The following is a 19,427-nucleotide window of genomic DNA, read 5'->3' as shown; positions in this document are numbered from 1 at the left end:
GTAAGCAGGTCAAGCCAAATGTCTGAACTGCAAGGGGCCCCAGGCCCAGCCAGCAGCCACTCTAGTGGACCCGGCCGGGCCTGGGATCTTAGTGTCTCAAGCTTGAGGGAGAGGAGAGAGGAGCAGAGGAAAGAAAAAAAAAAAAAAAAGCCCCCAGACCTCCCCACCTCAGGCCCCCAAGTCCTAGGCTGGCCCAGCTCCAGGAAAGGGCTCAGGAGGGACCCACACGGATGTGAGGGTTCATGAGCGGGTCCAAGTTGGGATCGCTGTCAGCGGCGGCTCGGCCCAGGCGAGACATGAGGGCGAGGAGAGCCAGGAAGCCCAGAAGCCCCAGGAGCAGGAGCAGCCCCGCCCGCTGGAGCAGGGTCAGCGGCCGCTTACGAGACCCGGCCCGGCTCCTGGGGGGTGGGGGGGGGGGGACGAGGGGAAAGTCAGGTCAGGTGCCCGGTCCCCGACGGCCCCTCGGCCCAGACAGGAACTCCAGCCATGACACTTGGCTCCTGGCCCCGGGGGCCACCGTTCGCTCTTGAGCTTTGTTTCCTCACGTGTGCAGGGTCATCCCTGCACCTGCCCATTACACAGGTGCGGCTCAAACCAGCGGGGGCAACAACCAGTTCTGGAAACTGGACCGTATCAGGTGGTGTCAGAGCAGGAAGGGGCCTCAAAGAGCCCAAGCTCGAGCCCCAGATCCCTAGCTGGCGAGGAAACAGCCCTCGAGCAGAGCAGGCCCAAGACTTCTACTGGCCAGCCGCGGCCTCTCCACACGGCCTGACACCGGGTGTCGTGACCCAGAGCAGGCCCCTTCTGTCACGAAACCATCATGCCCAGGGCCTCTGGCTCTCACTTCCTCCCCTCCCGCCTCCCGCCACCCTGCCTCACCTGCCCCTGTGTACCTGAGCAGCTGGGCCAGCCAGCCCAGGGCAGGCCGGCGACGGTACTTGTCATCATCGCAATCGCCGTGGAGGCCTGGCGAGCGCTCGTCATCCCGCGTGTCGTACACCTTCCTCGGGGCTGAGGCTGCAGGGGCAGAGCCACCGGTCCCCGCAGGCTCAGAGAAACTGGCCTGGAGCAGGGCGGGAGCGGGGAGGGGAGGAGGTCCTTGCCCTCTCAGCCTAACAGGACATCTCAGAATTACCTCTGTAAGAGTGAGGCGGGGAGGGGCCCACCGGCCAGGACTCTGGAGCCCTGAGCAGCTTGGGAGGCCACCCCCTCCTTTTCTAGCCTCCTCTAGGCCAGGTAATGCCCCAGCTCACCATGAGTCAAGGGCTCAGTGCTGCCCATGTGGATCACCGTGTGCTGCTCGGGCCGGCCCGGGGAGGCTGGGGGCCGGGGGGCTTGGCTGTAGAAGGCTGGGGCGGCAGAAGCGCTGGTCAGCTCCTCTCGCTCAGGAGCACCACTGGCTATGGCAAGAAGAGAGCTGTCAGCAGGGCGGGGAGGCGGGGAGGCAAGGGTTCCCCCCACAATGGCAGTGCCGCGGCTTACCGTTAAAACTAGACCAGTCAGAGAAGTCAGAGGTATTGACGGGCTCGGGTTCCGGGCTCACCACTTCATCAATCTGGAGGAAGGAACGTGTAACATGTGTCATCGGCCGGCCTGATGCCCCACCCGTCTGGCCCAGGTGGCACCCAGGGCAGACGGTCAGACAGACAGACAGACAGACAGACAGATTCTCACCAGAGGAAGGCCCAGTCCTGCCCGGGCCCAGTTGACTGTGGCCAGCTTCTCTCTCAGTGCAGAAGCCACAGGGCCAGCCAGGTTGGTTGGGGGGAAGATTGGAGCACTGCAGCTGGGGCACTGGTAACCAGCAGGCGCTGTGTTTCGGGGTAGCTGGGCGGCACGTTCATTGAGGCAGGCCCAGTGAAAGAGATCTTAGGGCCCGTGAAATAGGGGAGGAGAGGCATGAGGAAGAGGACACTTAGGACTCCTGGCCCAGCAACAGCCCCCAGCCTTCTACAGGGACGCCTGCTCCCATACACGTAAGCCTGTAGCCTTCTTCCCGCCCTCACTCACATCCATATCATCAGTGGTCCCTAAGACTTGAGCCTTCTTAGTCACCACTGACTGAGTCAAGGTAGATGCTACCAAGATCCCAGCCCACTGGGAGGGAGAAGCCCACTAGGGTAGCAAGAAGATGCCAGCGACCCTTAAAGTGAGTCCTCTCTGAACTTGCACTTGTTACAAGATCCTCGGGCTGACAGCTAATCAAGAGCAGTTTCCAAAGAAGTTCCCAATACACACACAGGCACGCGTATGAGTGTCCACACCCATGGACACAAATGTACATGTGCATGTACCCATACAGTCAAACACGAGTGCCGTCCCCTGTATCTATACTTGCGGGCATGCAAACTCCCACACGAACATGTCTCCGCGTTCACATTTGCTAAAACTCAAGCACTATCACCCGCACGTTCTCTTGCAAGCCCACAACACACCTGTGTTCACATGTTCATACGATGTTACTCCCCCACAAGTACTAAGGAATCCATTAACACACATAAAAACATAACCCACGTTAAATTCACGTATATAGATACACACAGACACACTGACAAATACACGCATGGAGCTCTTCTGTACTAGCTCCTTCAAAAAGTGGAGCTAAGACTCTTACACCACAGTCAGGTCAAGGTCAGGACGCATGTGACTGCTGACTTCTTTTCACTGAATTTACTGTGGGAAACTCCCTTCCTCTCTGCCTTCAGCTCACCGTTGGTCCAGTCAGCTGCTGCTCACATCATGATGCGAACCACAAGTCTGACGGACTCTCCCTCAATCCTCAAAACAGGCAGGTAAGAAACTAAAAGCTTCAGGGACACATGGGTGGCTCAGTCGGTTAAACGTCTGGTCTTGACCTTGGCTCAAATCATGATCTCATGGGGTTGCGAGTTAGAGCCTTTCTCACACTCTCTCTCTCAGAATAGGTAAACTTTAAAAAGCCACAAAACAAAAACAAAAAAACCCAAAGAGCTTTAATGTTTAGGGAAAAACACTGAGGCCTAGAAAGGGAAATGACTTCTCTGAGCTCACAAAGCAGGTAAATAACATAGCAAGGCTAGAATTTGGGGCTCCAGCCTCCAGAGCTTGCATTGCATTGCCCTGCTACTTAGAGAGGCCCTGGAGACTGGTCAGCAAGCTGGGCCTGTCCTGATCCCTCCCAAGGTGCCCAGGCCTCACCATAACAGACGAGGCGGGTCGTCTCCCGGTTGGCCAACGGCGTGTTGCACAGGCAGCAGTTTGGATTGTAGTCGCTATCTTGGAGCCACTGCAGATAGGACTGGACGATGCACTGCAGAGGGAGAGAGAGGTCACAACGAGGAGCCCATCTCCTCAAGGCCCAGCTGTTCCTTTGTCTCTCATCACAAAGAAGAATCATCCTTTCTTTTGTTCAACCAATAAACATGTATTGAGCACACAGGGGGCTGGAGTCTGTCTTAAGGGCTGGGGACAGAGCCCAGAACAAACTAAACCAAGGTCCTGCCCTCCTGAAGCTTCCATTCTGGCCCAGGCCCTTCAGGGATTTCGAGAAAACCACTACTACCGGTCCACCCAGTACCCTGCTCTGCCCCTCCCCTGAAGTACGCACCTTGGCGTGATTGGCTACCAGGCAATGCTCGCAGACGTTGACCCGGTGTTCGAAACAGAACAAATTGGTCACCTTCCTCTTGGGGCACTTGCAAAGTCCCATATTCGACCCTGAGGAAGGAGTCTGAGTTAACTGAGAGTTCTGGTGTCCGCCACTACGAACTCACAAAGCCCAGACGGTTTCCACTTTCAACTCCTCTACACACCTCTCATAATCGCTCCAACCCCCAAATCCGGCCCTCAGCCCCTCTACGTTCCTGGCCACGCCCCCTGAGCAAATCCCGCCTCTAGCGACCCCCCGATTCCTTCTGGATCCCGCCCCCCGCCACGTCCCTCCATCAGCGTCTCTCCGATACAAGCGGCCCCGCCCCCAGGGGTTCCGCCTCGGCCCCACCCCCCCCAAGCCCCGCCCCTACCCTCAACACAGATTTCCCCCCCCTACGCTTCGTGTTACCGAACGGCCGCCACACGGGTCCCGACGGGCGCGAGCGCTGGTCCGAGGCGCGAAAGGACAGACCCCGCGCTCAGCCGAGCTCTGCTCTCTCTACCCAGGGCCGCTCCGATTATCCCTCCGCTGCCACGTCTCTTCCGGGTGCGGCGCGCTCCGATGACGCTAGCGTGCCACTGGCCCCGCCCCTGCTGACGCCGGATGGGAAGGCGGACGGAGAGGTGAACACAGAGCACGGCGGCCCTCCCGCCTTGCGTCACTTCCGCTTCCTCTCAGCCGGGCGGGTAATTCGAACGTTGCTGTGTCCGTCGACCCTCCGGGTTGGCGCGAGCCCCGGCGGCGGAGGCAGTGACGGAGATCGAGACCAAGGCGAATATGTCCGAGAGGCGAACGCGGTCCGGAGGGGCCGCCCAACGCTCCGGTGAGCGGAAGGCGCACGGGAATCCGGGGCCGAGCCGTTTGAGGAACGGAGGCCCGTGAAGAAGGCCCTCCCTCCGCCGCTGCAGGAGGCTCATTCCCCGGAAGGAGCCCCAAAGGGCTTGTTTGGGCACTTTCTCTCGCTCTCTCTTGAGCCTGTTCTCTAGCCTCTGAGCCTTAGAGCCCTCCCCTACCTCCTAACCTTTTTCTCTGCGCAGGGCCCAGGACCCCATCTCCTACTCAGCCTCTGCGGAGGTCCCAGCGGAAATCAGGCCCTGATCTCCCGAGCACCCTCCCTGAAATCTGGCCCAAGGTGAGCCCGGGAGTCCTCAGTTTCTGCCCCGGACGCCGGTGGACTAGTGTGTAGTTCATGTTCACTCCTCTTTTCCAGGCATCCCATGCGGCTCCAGTCAGAAAGCCCATCGTCTTGAAGAAGATCGTAGCCCACACTGTCAAGGTGAGGGCCAACAGAGAGCCCTTGGGTTGGGAGCCAAAATTGGGGGTGGACCTGTGATCAGTTATCACTGTCTCCACAGATCCCACCTGTGAACACGCCTCGAAGGAGCCCAAGGGTGAGTATATTTTCAGCTGCTGAGTTGAGTAGGGGGCACTCTAGAGGTGGGGCAGGACATGCTGGCTGCTCACATCTGCCCAGGTACCTGTTTTGAAGTACAGATCCTCCACTTAGGATTACAGGGTTACATCCTGATAAACCTGTCGTAAGTTGAAAAATGCATTTTTATGCATTGGATACACCTAATCCGTCGAACGTCATAGTTTAGCATAGTTTGCCTTAAATGTTCTCAGAACACTTAAGTCAGCACACCGTTGGGTAAACCATCTAACACAAAGGCTGTTTATAACAAAGAGTCAGATACCATTTAATTTCTTGAATACCGTTCAGAAAGCGAACAATGGAATGGTGGTAAGTTTTATCCGTTGTTTACCCACACGGTTGTGTGGCTGCCAGCATGAGGAGAGAGGACGTTTGTTGCCACATATCGCTAGCCTGGGAAACAATCAAAATTTGAAACGTGATCTCTGCTGAACGTCTATCAGTTTTGCACCGTAGTAAGTTGAAAATTTTTAAGTTGGACCATCATTAAGTTGGAGACCATCTGTACCTTAGAACGGTTTGCTTTTGGACACCTACGTGCATTCCCTGTTTTGCTCACTCCGCGGGGACTTAATTTAGTGAGGTCTTCTGGCGTCCCGATCGTCTGTATTGTTTTCCTTTAAGAGCTGAGCTGTGTTCTAATGCTTCCTCCTCCTTTCCACTCTTGTCTTCTCAGTTTGGGAGTACTGATTGTTGTAAGAAGAGCATACAGCGTTTTTCCTGGTGTAGCAGGAGTTACTAAGGGTGTTTCGTTAAGAGAAACCCTGGGCCTGAGGATACAATACATGGGAAAGGCTAGCTGCCTTTTAGGAGCACATGGAGCTCACAGTCAAGTGGGGAGAAAGACGGAAGAGAAAGCGAATGGCCTAGCATGCTAAGAACTGCAGTAAGGAAGGCACTAGAGGTCAGGAAGGCACCTAACCCAGACCGGCTAGCCTGCGACTGTTTCACAGAAGAGGAAACATTTCAACGAGGTCTTTAAAGACAGTAGTGTTTGGGCACAGGGAGCTGTGTTTGCAGAGACCCCGAGTTTACAAAATCCCCCAGTGCGGAGAGCAGAAGCTTGTTCAGATCGTGTTAGGGGATGGAGCGTGCTAAGCTGGAGCACTTCCTGATGAAGCAGGAAGGCCACGCTCAGGAGCGTGGGCTCCATCCTTGGCACCGTAGGAGCCTCTGGGGAGTCGGTAGTCACCGGGACAGGCTTGCATGCTTCAGAAAAATCCCTCTTGGGTCTGGGTGGCGACCGGGTTGGAAAAAGCCTGCCGGGCCTCTGGAGGCCAAGCAGGAAAACCTTCCAGGAATCCTGAAGTGACACAGTGGGGGCCTGAGAGAAGGGCAGGGGCAAAGTGATGCTCGGCCCCTGGGCTTACCACGTGACCATCCCCTCACACAGGACTCGGCTTAAAGGACACCTCCCAGAAGCCTTCCCTGACCACTTGCACACTGTCGCTGTCGTATTTCTCTTTGTAGTTCTCCTTAGGCCTTACAGATCTGTGAGAATATCCATGTGTGGTCTTGAGGGCGGGAACTTAGGCCTCCCCGTGGTGATCCCTCATTCTGGTTGATTGAATGATAGATTGATGACATAGTGACCAAAAAAGCTTCAAGGTCTTGGATGACTGCTTGGGTGTAGGGGATGAGGAGGAAGGAGTCCAGGGTGACCCCCCATTTTGTTCAGTATTCCCCCCCCCCCTTTTTTTTAAGTTTATTTATTTTGAGAGACAGCACAAGCTGGGGAGAAGGCGAGAGAGAATCTCAAGCATGCTCTGTGCTGACAGAGCAGAGCCCAAAGCAGGGCTCAATCTCACCAACCATGAGATCATGACCGGAGTCAAAATCAAGAGTCGGATGCGGGATGCCTGGGTGGCTTCATCGGTTGAGCATCTACCTTCGGCTCAGGTTGTGATCCCATGGTTTTTGTGTTTGAGCCTGGCCTTGGGCTCTGTGCTGACAGCTCGGAGCCTGGAAGCCTGCTTTGGGTTCTGTGTCTCCCTCCCTTTCTGCCCCTCCCACACTCACATTCTGTCTCTGTCTTTTTCTCTCAAAAATAATAAACATTAAATAAAATTTAAAAAAGAGTTGGATGCTTAACCGATTGAACCTCCCAAGCGCCCTTATTTAGCTTCCCTTTCACTAAGCCTCCGGGGGCAGATTTCCAGTGCTGGCAGCCAGGAAGCGTCTCTCTTGCTAACCAGCATACTTCTATCAGACCACAGGAGCGACTGAATTTGTCCTGTTTTCCTACCTTGTGCTGGCTGCCAGAAAACTCAGTGCCGAGTTTTGTGTGCATTCATTCAGTGAGCATTTATGGAATGCCTGCTGCATGCAATGCTGTGCTGAAGGTGTTGGACGTAGGCAGGGTCACCCAGACAAATGGAGATCCCTGCTCTCAAGGACCTCATGTTCTAGTTGGGGTGATGGCTGTCCAGTGAACAAGCCAAAATCAGTGCGATGGCTGCCATATGACCTAGGTCCCTGTGGCAGAAGGACATAGTGGTGGAAGGCGCTGGTCTCTATTCTGTGGTAAGAAATGGCTGTTCTGAGGAAGCAGCATTTGAGCTCAGAGTGGAATTTTTATGCAGCCAACATGTGAACCTCTTTTTTTTCCCCTCTTAATTTTTTTAAGTGTATTTATTTATTTTGAAACAAAGGAGGGGCAGAGGGAGAGAATTCTAAGCAGGGTCCACACTGCCAGGGTGGAGCCCGATGCGGGGGTAGAACTCACGAACCGTAAGATCGTGACCTGAGCCAGAGTCCGGCGCTCAACCGACTGAGCCACCCAGGTGCCCCGAAGTGTGAACCTCTTAACACACATACCAAATTAAGCCTTTTCGCGTTCACAACCTTGCCGTGGCTCCCTAGGTCTCAGAGCAAGGGTTTCTACAGCCTCCCCTTACACTGTCCTACAGAAGGCCCTACAGTGCCCCCCGTTACCTCTTGAACCCCATCTTCAGCTCCTCCCCTCACTTCCTCTCGCTTCAGCCACACTGGCCTCCTTCCTTTCCCTTTCCTGACACACCTTCACCTCGGCACTTCTGCATCTTCTGTTCCCTCTGCCTAGAACTCTTTTCCTCCAGGTGACTCATTCCCTCTCTTCCTTCAAGTTCTAGCTCACACGTCCCCTCAGTAAGGCCCGTATTGACCTTCAAAGTGCTTAGTGCCTGTCACATGCTCCATGATTCCCCCCACGAGAACGGAAGCTCCATGGAGACCAGGGCTTAGGACGGTATCTGGAACTGGGCAGGTGACCGCTAAGTACTTACTGACCGGACGCACACAAAACTATTGCCAGCTGTGTGACATATGGACCTGAGAGGGCACAGGCAGTAGCAGGAAGAGTGGTCAAGAGGTTGTGGCTCTGGGCCAGACGACCTGTGATGGACGCTTGCATCGGTAGAGGTGGCTAGATTCTGGTCCGTGTTCGGAGACAGAGCCAAGTGGTGAGGAGGCCTCTCATGTCAACAGATGCGGATTCCGAAGTGATGATCGATTGTTCTTTTCTTCCCCTTCCCCAATTTGTCTCAGGGTCTCATTTGTTGCCTGTCCTGTCTTTTCTCTTCCTTTTACGAGCATCTTGTGCGTCTTTCCACTCTTGAGTCTCCTCGGACCTTTCTGGAAGTAAGTAATAATAGCCAAGTGACAGGAGTTGTTCTCCCTTCTGTCCCGGTACAGATTGCTTTTTTCTTGGAGAAGGAAAACAAGCCTCCTAGCAAGGAGCCTGCTAGGGAGGAGCTCTTCAAGACAAGCAGCGTCCCCGTCACGCCCACCCCCACTCCTGTGCTGTGCCCCCTGAGCGTCGAGTCCGACTCCAGGGAAGGAGACCTGGACGCCAGAGACTTGGAAATGTCAAAGAAAGTCAGGCGATCCTACAGCCGGCTGGAGACCCTCGGCTCCGCCTCCACCTCCACCCCGGGCCGCCGGTCTTGCTTTGGCTTTGAGGGCCTGCTGGGGTCGGAAGACTTGGCCAGAGTCTCACCGGTGCAGTGTTCAAAGTTCACTGAAGTCCCCAGGGTCCCTGTGAAGCCCTGGGCCCCAGATACCACTCTCCCTGGAATCTCCCCACCCACCATGAAGGAGAAGCGGAAGAAGAAGAAGGTGCCAGAGATCCTGGTGAGTGAGGGGCGGGGCTCTTCCTCTGCGGTCACACCAGCCATGCTGGGAGACACATGGGGGCTCAGGCTGGCCCGGGGCTCAGCACCTGCAGGGCACAGGTAGAAATGCTCTGGCCAACACACACCCCTTTCCTCGCTCACCTGCCCCTCCCCCCCATTTTTCTTCCCCTAGAAATCAGAGCTGGATGAATGGGCTGCAGCCATGAATGCTGAGTTCGAAGCTGCTGAGCAGTTTGATCTCCTGGTTGAATGAGATGTCGTGGGGGCCGTATTCTCCCCTCCCTTGTACATAGCTCCTCCCCCCCCCCCCGTGGAGAAGACACTTGGGGTCCCCTCCCCCGGCCTTGTTCCCTGTGCCTGAGCCATAGCCACTGGAGGCCTGTCCTCTGAAAGCTTGTGCGGGGCGACAGCCATCTCAGGAAACGGGGCTCCCCTGGCCTGGCCATGCACTGCTGCCCTACGTCTAATCTGACCCACCAGCTTCCCCCTCCCTCCCTCCCAGGGGAGCCCAGCCAGTTTCTGGGTGGGCCTCGGACCAGGGAGGAGGGATGACTGGCCCAGCCGGGGGAGAGGAAAGGGCTGGGGCTGCAGGTGAGAGAGGGCCCGGGCCCCTGTCGGGGATGGAGCCGCTCTGCACTAGCTCCAGCGGAGACCCGTACAGAGGCCCACGGCGGCCTCAGGAGCCCCCCGCCCCCTGCGTTGTCTTCTCCTGGGGGCTTGGTTCCCGGCCACGAGCCCGTCTGCGTCAAGAGGCTTGGGCTGCCTCTCAGGTTCTGTAGATGGTCCAGGAGGGAACGCTAGCTGTGAGGACGAAGCCGGACACTGTAGTTTTACCTCGTAAAGGAGGGAGGGAAGCCTCGGTTGGGTCTGAGACCATGAGCCTTTCTCGGGAAAAGCTGTCCCGTAGCTCCGCTCTGCCGCCGAGATGTTCGGTTAAATGCCAGGCTGCTGGGGGCAAGGAGGGTGCCGCGGGACCGGAGGCCCGGGCCTCTGCACGGGGCCGGGAAAGGGGCTGTGGTGGGAGGTGCCCCTCTGGTTACTTACTCACCCAAAATAAAGTGCAGAGTCTACGCCACTGTAGAGGGAAAACGGGGTCAAATGATCCGAATCCTAGTCCCACTAGCGTTTTGCAGCCACACCTATAAAGTTCTAGGAGGCGCCTTTTCATCTGTCAGGAAAGGAGAGGGGTCGGAGGCAGTTTTCACTTTTAGTTTCCTTAGCGTCTGCCCCTGGGAGCGAGTGAGTGCGGGCGTGGGTGTGCTGTCACCTTTCTGGGGAGCCCTGCTCCCCCGCTTCTCCTTTGTCCGTGCTGGTCACGTGCGGCTCACGGAGGCCGCCCCCCCACGGTTCCCGCCGTTCCCCAGGCAGGTGTGTCTTCTGACGTTTGCAGGGCTGTGGAGGTAGAGGGGAGTGGGCATGGCTAGTGGGTAGCAGAGGTGCAATGTGCTGGGTTAGGACGCTTGGTGAGCCCGGTGGGCAGCCAGCAAGAGCCCTTGAAAGGCCCAGGGACCGCAGGCTCCCTGCTCAACACTTCATGCTTTGTCAGACCCCGCCCGCGAGCCCCTTGCTGCGATGGGCCCGGAGCCCCAGAGCCGGAGGGCTGAAGACTTGTCCTCGCTGGCCGGCGGGCGGAGCGCCCAGCAAGTGCCTCAGTCCCGTGGAGTTGGGGGTGGCTGGGTGCCGTGTTAACGTTGTCACTGCAAATTCTCTCTGTCCCTGAAAAACTGAGACTGGCGTTTAAGGAGAAACCGTGTTGTTGTTTTAATAAAATGTTTTTGATTACAAAGTTTCTGTTTATCTGTAGACTGCTGTTTTATAGACGTAGAGGCGAGGATGGAAGGTCCAAGAAGCCAAGACTTTGGCCTGTGTCACCGGGATTGTCCCGTGGTGCAGGGGATTGCCAGCCTGGCCCCTGGGAGCCCCGTGATCACTGCTCTGCTCACAACGTTTATTTTTTTCCGGCCAGTGACACCTGTTCCTTCAAGGCGGGACTGCCTGGAAAGGAGGCCTCTGGGGAGCCCCAGCCCCTCCAGGCCCAGGAGGAAAGAGGTGGGACCGCCTGGCGCCTGGGGACCCGCTCCTCGCAGGGTCCAGGGTCCGGCCTTTGTTCCCCCTGAGGCTCCTGTGAAGCAACCAGCTCCTCACCCCAGCCCAGCCCCCTGTCGACCACCGGCGCAGACCTTCCTGGGGGGCTAGTCAAAGACAGATTCAGTTTGCCCACTCGACTCAAGGACGCCCAGGGACACGTGTACAACTCAATGGCAGTGGCACAAACTAATGTCCCTTCTGGCTCCTCCTGACACTTGTCCTTGCCTCCTAGTCCTTGAAACAAGTTGAGGTCTTTAAATCCTAAGTTCTCCCCACATCCTCCCCACCTCCTACTCCCCCCACCCCCCGTCCTCGAGGAGAGCGGTCCCCTCTTTTCGAGGCCAACTTGCCACGTTGGCTTTTGATTCAATTCGCTCATCTCTGAGGCCTTTTCCTCCCGTCCTGAACAGTCAGTCTTCTGTTTGTTACGTCAGAAACATCCACCAAAAAATCTTGGCCGTCACCTGTTTCAGCTATGCCTCCTTTTAGGGTTCAGCTCTTTGAAAAAATGCTCAAAAGTTGCTCTCTGGGGGCACCTGGGTGGCTTGGTTAACCTTCCCAACTTCAGCTCAGGTCATGATCTGTTTATGAGTTCAAGCCCTGCATCGGGCTCTCTGCTGTCACTGCAGAGCCCGCTTCAGATCCTCTGCGCGCCCCCCCCCCCCCCCCCCCCCCCGCTCCTCCCTGCATGCTCTCTCTCAAAATAAACATTTTTTTTAAAAAGTTGCTCTCTGCCTCTGTCCCATTGACTACAGAAGTCATCCCCCCATTGACTATGGAGATAACCAGTGACCTCCCCCCCCCACCAATGCTACAGACTCAGGTCTCTGCCACGCTCAGCCTGGCCAAGAACCCCCTTCCCGGGGCCTTGGTACTGCCGGCCCCTCTTTCTTGACTTCCCTGGAAATACCAGGACCCCCGGTTCAGTCCTGGGCCTTCTCTCCAACCCGCTTGCTTCCCCAGACGACAGGCTCTGTGGGCCAGCGTGTGTTCAAGCGTTGCCAGTCTTTATCTGCATCCCATACCTCCCTCCCGAGCCCCAGACCAGAATCTAGAATTGTCTTCCAGAGCTGGACCTCAACTCCGAAGTCAGCCTCAAACGGCTCACCCATCAGCTCGCCTCTTCCCGGGCTCCCCAGGCCATCAGCATCACCCCAGCTGATGCTGCCAGGAGGCTGGGGGTCCTCTGCAGCCCTGTGCTCGCCCCCACCCCATTCATCAGCCCCAACCTCCGCCTACCTCTGCCCCATGGCCGTGGACAGTGCTGGCCTCCTAGCAGGTCTGGTTCCTTTTACTCTCTCACCTCCAAACTCCACACTCGGACCAGACTCACTTTCCTAGAAGACAACCCGTTTCTCCCTTGCTTCAAGCCCTTCATACAACTCCACTTCTGAGTGTAACACCCAAACGAATGGAAAGCAGGATCTCGAAGAGATTAAGAGATAACTCATTTGTACAGAGCATCATGAGGCTTCCTTTCGTGGTGTAACCACATCTCCTGCACGTATTCCCCGGTATCCACACAGTGTAGACGCTTGACACGCGGATCGGTCGCGCTTGCCTCCCTCCCCTCCCGAGGCCCTCGGCTTCCCACCCCCCAGGGTCTCCTCATCCCGCCCACCCTCCCAGTTAAGGCCCAGACAACCCACACAGAAACACACAAAGGTCTCCATGCCTCCTTGTCACCTGGGGGCCACAGCCCAGGCGGCTCACGCTATGTCCCGGGGGAGTGCCCTTCGGCACTGGCCTGCCCAAGCTGCTCCCTCTTTTGGATTGCTCTCCTTATGCCAAGATACCCCATTCCCTGTGGACAATCCAGCATCATATTCACGGCAGAGTCTACCTTGAGCTCTGGGCCAAACGTGCGGCTCCCTTGTTCCGTGGCCTGGGCTGTCTGCAGGCTCTGTTACAGCACATCTCCCTGTGCTGTGGTCGCCTGGGAACCTGGGACCTCCCCCCAGCCCTGGGGGGCTTCTGGGCAGAACTGGGTCACGATCACCTGTCTGTGTATTCTCAGGACCCTGCCGAGGCCTGTCGCACAGACAGCAGTTGGTCAACCAGCATTTACTGGGGACCATCGGCTGCAGAGTGAGCCGTGTTCTGTCATGTTCATGCCACTGGTTACTGAACCTTTTCTAATGTCTGGGCCCTTGAGGCTGCTCCCAGGTTTTCTTCTTGGCGTAAGTCAGCCACTGTGTGTAAACTCTTTTTTATTTATTTCCATTAGAGTCGTGTCTTTAAGCCTAGTTACCAAAGCAACCTCACCAGGGACAAAGGTCCTGTCTAGTCTTGTAGGTCTGGTCTTGTCACCCGCTGCCAGCTTCTCCCTGGGACAAATCGAACCCAGGGGCAGAGCTGCCCGCTTGGGAGAACTGGTGTTACCTCGGAGCTCAGGGAGTCCCGGGGCTCCTGCAGGGTATCGGCCGCCGCGAAGATTCCGTTTACATCATGTGGACAGGAATTAGAATCATTTAGGCCACTGGAAAAGTGCAATGTCCTGCAGAAAGCACTCCACATGGGATGCCTGCCACAACCCATAGGCCTGTCAAAAGCCCCAGATGGAGCTCCATGTGAAGGACACGTGGGAGGTCACTATTTGCCTCCTAATTGGATTGTCCTCCATCACCAGGCCAGCAGATGTGCAAGCTTCTGAAAAGTCTGAACGTGAAAAAACAGCAATGATTCCATCTATTGACTGAAGACTTCATGTCGTCTGGGGAGGGGTGGGGGCGCCTGGGTGGCTCAGTCAGTTAAGCGTCCTACTTGGGCTCAGATCAAGCTCTTACAGCCTGTGAGTTCAAGCCCCGCATCGGGCTGTCTGCTGTCAGTGCAGAGCTTGCTGCAGATCCTCTGTCTCCCTCTCTCTGCCCTCCCCCCATCGCTCGCTCTCGCTCTCCCTCTCCCTCTTGCTCTCTCTCTCTCTCTCAAAAATAAACATTTAAAAAATATGTATTTAGGGGCGCCTGGGTGGCTCAGTCGGTTAAGCGTCCGACTTCGGCTCAGGTCACGATCTCGTGGTTCGTGGGTTCAAGCCCCGCCTCTGGCTCTGTGCTGACAGCTAGCTCAGAGCCTGGGGCCTGCTTCTGATTCTGTGTCTCCCTCTCTCTCACCCTACCCTGCTCACGCTGTCTGTCTCTCTCTCTCAAAAAAAATAAATAAAACATTAAAAAAAATATATGTATTTAAAGACTTTCTGTCACTTGGGGAGCAGCTGTATTTCAAGCCTACTTGGTGGGCTGTCTAACATCACTTTGTAGAGACAGATGCATGTTCAGGCTCAGGAATGTGAACTTGTTCAAGGGGGTCCCAAAGGAGGTCCGAGGAAAGAGTGGGTCCAGCTCCCATTGCAGAGCAGGGAGGGAACAGGACAGGGGTGAAGAGCATGGGCAAGAGTGTGGCAGTAGGGACAGGCCAAGCTGGTGCTGGGAAGTGAGGCTCCTGGCTGCTCTGAGCAGAGACCTGTTAAGGGACAGTGGCATATTCAGGGGGTTAGAAACAGGAGCGTGCATGACAGACGGCCTTGAATGCCACACTCTTTGTTTCTCCGTGTCTGTTGATAGATGCTTTCTACGCCAAAAGTGGGAGGGATTCTCTGCTTTTTCACAAGCTTCTCTAGGATTCCTTTCCACAGTGTGCCCCTCACGTCCTCACACCCTACTCCTTGCATCTGCAGGCATTTGGTTTATAAAATATTACCAGCATGTAGCATGGTGCCCGATAAACTACGGGCCACCTAGTAAAATCTGAATTTCAGATAAACAACGAATCGTTTTTTAATATAAGTATTTCCCAAACATTGCATGGGCCATACTTCTACTTGTAAAAGTATTCGGTTTCATCTGAGATTCAAATCACACCGGGTACCCTCGTGCTTTATTCGCTAAAGGTGGTAATCCTAACGTTGAAGGCTCTGGTTTGCTGGACAGGACCGGCGGTGGAGGCTCTCCAGGCTGGAGGCTGCCTCAAGGAAACCAGACAAGGGGGCGCCTGTGTGGCTCAGCGTCCAACTTTGGCTCAGGTCATGATCTCACGGCTCGTGGGTTCGAGACCCGCATCAGGCTCTGGGCCGACACCTCAGAGCCTGGAGCCTGCTTCGGATTCTGTGTCTCCCTCTCTCTTCGCTCCTCCCCGACTCCCGCTCTGTCTCTCTCAAAAATAAATAAATTTTAAAAAAAAGAAAGAAAGAAAGGAAAGGAAACCAGACAAGGCTGGAAAGGGGAACTCGGCAGGACAGTGGACGTGCCTCACCAACCAGGCTTCTGTCTCCTTCAGTTTCCCAGGGGCAAACGAAGAGCCCGCTCTAAACCCGTGGCGAAGCCAGAGGCACAGCCTGTTGAGAAACAGGAGCCAGAAGACCCTCAGGTCTCCGGGGAGCCAGTCTTAGAGGTGACAGGAAGCAGCAGGGCCTCCCAAGGCAGACAGCAGGGGCGGGAGGAAGGGTGGCAGGCAGCTGGAGAAACTTCCTCTGCCTGAGAGGAACTTGGGGCTGCCGGCCACCAGCCCCGCTGTCTTGCTATACGGTGTGGGAGGACCCAGTGCCCCTGGCTGCCAGCCCTCTGCCCTTCCGTCACCATGGGACCTTCTCTTGCCAAAGCCATCTTCTTCAGAGCAAACGCTGGCCTTGCAGCCAGAACCTTCCGTCACATTCCTGTTTACGCTCCTGAGCACAGAGGAGCCCACGGAGTCCAAAGACCCTGAAGAGTAAGGCTGAGTGAGTGTGTGCAGGGGAGGGAGGCAGAGGGTGCTTCTCTGGGTTAACATTCAGACCTGGGCCAGCACTTGGGCCCCGGGGTGGGCAGAGAGGAGGCCCATACAGGACCTGGGCCTGGAGCTGCCCCCACCCGACCCTCCCCCAGCCTCTAGCCCCTCTGCTCCAACCCCCGCTGTGCGCTCGCCCCAGGGATGAGGAGTTCCAAGAATACCGATGCCTGGACAGGGAAGACTGGGGGCCCCGGCGGACCTCAAAGGAGATCAGCCATTTGCAGAATGATTGCATGAGGTGAGCTGGGCCCGGGGCAGTTGGGGGCAGGTCGGGAGACAGGGCTTCCCCCGCTGATGTCAGGGCCTGGGGCTTGACAGCCATGGGTTTGCATGCTCACCCGCCCCTCCTCCTTCCCCTCTTCCCTTGCCTTCTCACCGTTCTGCACCGAATGACCTTCCCACTGGCCAGCGGGTCCCTTCCCCACCCCCTCAGCTTGTGTCCTCCTGTGTGAGCGGGACCTGCCCCACAGGCATAGGAGGCCACAGCTCCTTCCCATCTGGCAACTGGGCACCCACATGCCTGGTCAGCAAGGCTGCCTGCAAGGGACCCCCACCTTTAACTGTCCAAGAACTTGAGGGAGCAGTTTGGTCTTCAGAGCAGCAGGGTTGGGGCTCTGTTCTCTGGACGTCAGGCTCTGGGACTTGAGGTCTATGTAATTCCATGGCTACTCGGCCCTCCGTGGTGATGCTGGGGTCTGACTTCCGCCTGGAGACAGGTTTGGGGCTGTGACAGGGAGACACATTCCCTGCGGGCTGCACGTGGGCTCCTGTCGCAGAGACACCAGCGGTCAGCACCTTGATTCACACGCGGAGAACTCAGGCAGGGCTCCTTCCCGGGCTGACCCTCTTGCTGGCCTGGAACCATGCAGAATTCGGTCATGGTCCCCACCGCAGCCCAACAGGCGGGAATGGGCAGCCTGCGAGATAGAGCAGCCACCCCTTCTCCTGCTAGAGAAAAGGAAAAGCACCTTCATCTCCCTCCGGGTCTCCTGCTGTGAGTCACGTGGGAAGAACAGCTCCCTCCCGCCTAAGGCTTTGCCAGGACAAGACTGGACTCTTGGTGGAAGCTCGTTCCCAGGTGGCTTTTCCAGGTCACACACGCAGCTCATGCAGGAGACCCGAGACCCGTGCTGGGGCTGCGGGGAAGTTGCTTAGGCCAAGAGCCTGGGGGCCGAAGGGCGTCTCTTTCCATTCTAGACTTCGGGAGTCACTGAGCACTATCCGAGCAGACAACCTGGCCCTGGGGGAGAAGCTGCAAAGCCTGGTGAGCCCCTCAGCCCGGGCCCCCTTTATTTGTTGTGCCCCCCCCCCACCTCCGCCTCCCAGCCAAGCTAGGGGGCCTCAACCAGCCCTGCCCGGGGTCGGTACCCACCTCTGGGCCCTGCAACTCTGTTCCAGTCGAGCTTGTCCTATAAGAGCCTGGCGGAGGAAGCAGAGACCCTCCAGGAGGAGGTCAAGGCCATCCACGAGGGAGCCCAGGCTGGCCAGGAGGCTGCTCAAGCCGTCCAGGAGGTGGCGCTGTCGCCAGTGCACTAGCAGCCCCCCTGTGGCACATGGGGAGGAAAGGCAGGCCCCTCTCCCATAGCAGCCCAGCTCCCAAGAGGCAGCTCTCCCCGCAGACACCGGGGTCAGCCCTGGCCAGGCCCGAGGCTGGAGACTGGTCGCCTCCTCGGGACACCATGCCAGCAACTCCTCTCCAGGTCCCAGCAATAAACTTCTCCGAAGCCGCAAAGCCACTCCCCACATGTGTGTGGGCCCTGGGAATCAGGGAGAGCGGGAGGTCAGCGGCTCCAAAATGAGCTTGGTCCCTGGGGCCCCTCTGCGACTCCCGCCCCACCCTTGGTTCTCTGGCCTTGAACTCCCGCCACCCCAGAAGAGGTTCCAGGTCTGGTGTCAGCCTTAAGGGCAATGTCCCTGTGATCAGCACTGCGGTGGGATTAGAAGGGGAATCCCCCTTCCCCCAAGGATGGAAGCAGCTGGTCTAACTCCAAAGGGTAGAAGGAGACTAGTGGCTGGAAGAGCCACTACCCACCTTGCGACCTTGGATAAGTCTTTGTAGGTCAAGTCCTGGGCAGGGGTTGGGGGGCTGGTAGTGGGAGCTTTACAGAGGTCCAACACCCAACACCTGACACTCTTGAGAGCCCTTGCCCTATACCGATGGGACTCTTCCTGCCCTGGGTTGCGACAGGGAGCATGGTTCAGTTTGGTTTGGTTTTCAGACTCCTCAAGGAGGGGCACCAGAGTGCCTCAGGCAGTTGATTTCAGCTCAAATTCTTGGGATCCAGCCCAGCAGTCGGCTCTGCACTAACAGTGCAGAATCCCTGCTTGGGATTCTCTCTCCCTCTCTTTGCCCCTCCTGCATGTACTCTCTCTCTCTCTCTCTCTCACACTCAAAAATAAATACACTTATTTTAAATGTTTTTTTTTTAATTTTTTTTTTTTTAATTTCTAGAGGAGAGAGAGAGAGACAGTGTGAGCAGGGGAGGGTCAGAGAGAGAGGGAGACACAGACTCTGAAATAAGCTCCAGGCTCTGAGCCGGCAGTCAGCACAGAGCCCGACGCGGGGCTCGAACCCACCAACCGCGAAATCATGACCTAAGCGAAAGTCGGACGCTTAACCGACTAAACCACCCAGGCGCCCCTAAATGTTTTTTATTTATTTCTGAGAGAGAGAGAGAGAGGCAGCGTGAGCAGGGGAGGGTCAGAGAGAGAGGGAGATACAGAATCCGAAGCAGGCCCCAGGCTCTGAGCTCTGAGCCGTCAGCACAGAGCCCGACGCGGGCTTGAACCCATGAATGGTGAGATCATGACTTGAGCCGAAGTTGGACGCTTAACCGACTGAGCCACCCAGGTGCCCCTAAATACACTTATTTTTAAAAAATAAAACTCCTTAAGGAGGAAGAGGACAGAGCCAGCAAGACTGATGAGGTTTTGGGGGGTGACTGCGGGGTTCGTGGGGTCCAGAGCCGATGACCAAGAAAGACCTCTTGAAGACATCTTTGTTGCAAAAAGGTGATTTTATTGAAACATGGGGACAGGACCCGTGGGCAGGCGTTGCTGCCCAGGGACCATGAGGAGAGACTGGGTCTGTACTATGGGGTTGGGGGAGGTAAAGTCCTGGGGCGGTTTCCCGGGAGATTTTCAAACGCTAAAGAGGACTTCCAAGATTGGGGAGGCCTATTGTCAGGCTAAAGTGGTTTGCCCTCCAGCAAACCATTAACATGAAAAAGGTAGGGAGCTCCTGGAGAAACATTGTACTCCGCCTGCCTCCAGTATTTGTCGAGGGGCTGCAGTTAGAAGGAAATTTGTTTCTATCTGCCTGTTCTTTCTGCCTTTATTTCCCACGTCACTATGGAGGGTGATGGAGACTTAGGTCCTTCAGGACTATGATCTCTATCCG

At 56.5% G+C, this 19,427-nt stretch overlaps 2 protein-coding genes across 3 annotated transcripts; one reads left to right on the top strand and one right to left on the bottom strand.

The window, feature by feature from the left end:
- Window positions 1-129: 129 nt before the first annotated feature.
- ZFPL1 (zinc finger protein like 1) lies at window positions 130-4,193 on the bottom strand. Its single transcript, XM_039244825.1, has 8 exons — window positions 4,040-4,193; window positions 3,587-3,696; window positions 3,178-3,289; window positions 1,675-1,868; window positions 1,483-1,555; window positions 1,254-1,400; window positions 894-1,017; window positions 130-398 (listed from the first exon to the last, which is right to left on the bottom strand). The coding sequence occupies exons 2-8, from the start codon at window positions 3,686-3,688 to the stop codon at window positions 212-214; spliced, it is 939 nt and encodes a 312-aa protein (XP_039100756.1). The 5' UTR covers window positions 3,689-3,696; window positions 4,040-4,193; the 3' UTR covers window positions 130-211.
- Window positions 4,194-4,269: 76 nt separating this feature from the next.
- On the top strand, window positions 4,270-18,014 carry CDCA5 (cell division cycle associated 5). 2 transcript variants are annotated; one of them, XM_039244823.1, is made up of 10 exons: window positions 4,270-4,454; window positions 4,669-4,763; window positions 4,842-4,907; window positions 4,987-5,022; window positions 8,739-9,176; window positions 15,539-15,652; window positions 15,861-15,967; window positions 16,167-16,265; window positions 17,225-17,291; window positions 17,426-18,014. In XM_039244823.1, the coding sequence occupies exons 1-10, from the start codon at window positions 4,409-4,411 to the stop codon at window positions 17,561-17,563; spliced, it is 1,206 nt and encodes a 401-aa protein (XP_039100754.1). In that variant the 5' UTR covers window positions 4,270-4,408; the 3' UTR covers window positions 17,564-18,014. The 2 variants fall into 2 exon arrangements, with proteins under 2 accessions (XP_039100754.1, XP_039100755.1); XM_039244824.1 differs by lacking the exons at window positions 15,539-15,652; window positions 15,861-15,967; window positions 16,167-16,265; window positions 17,225-17,291; window positions 17,426-18,014 and adding an exon at window positions 9,351-10,967 and having other exon boundaries at window positions 4,289-4,454.
- Window positions 18,015-19,427: the final 1,413 nt, after the last annotated feature.

This window comes from Hyaena hyaena, unplaced genomic scaffold, assembly GCF_003009895.1.
Source record: "Hyaena hyaena isolate Hyena2069 unplaced genomic scaffold, ASM300989v1 scaffold_248, whole genome shotgun sequence".
NCBI classification, from domain to species: domain Eukaryota; kingdom Metazoa; phylum Chordata; class Mammalia; order Carnivora; family Hyaenidae; genus Hyaena; species Hyaena hyaena.
Note: the sequence above shows the minus strand (reverse complement) of the source record. Positions and strands in the feature narration are given on the sequence as shown.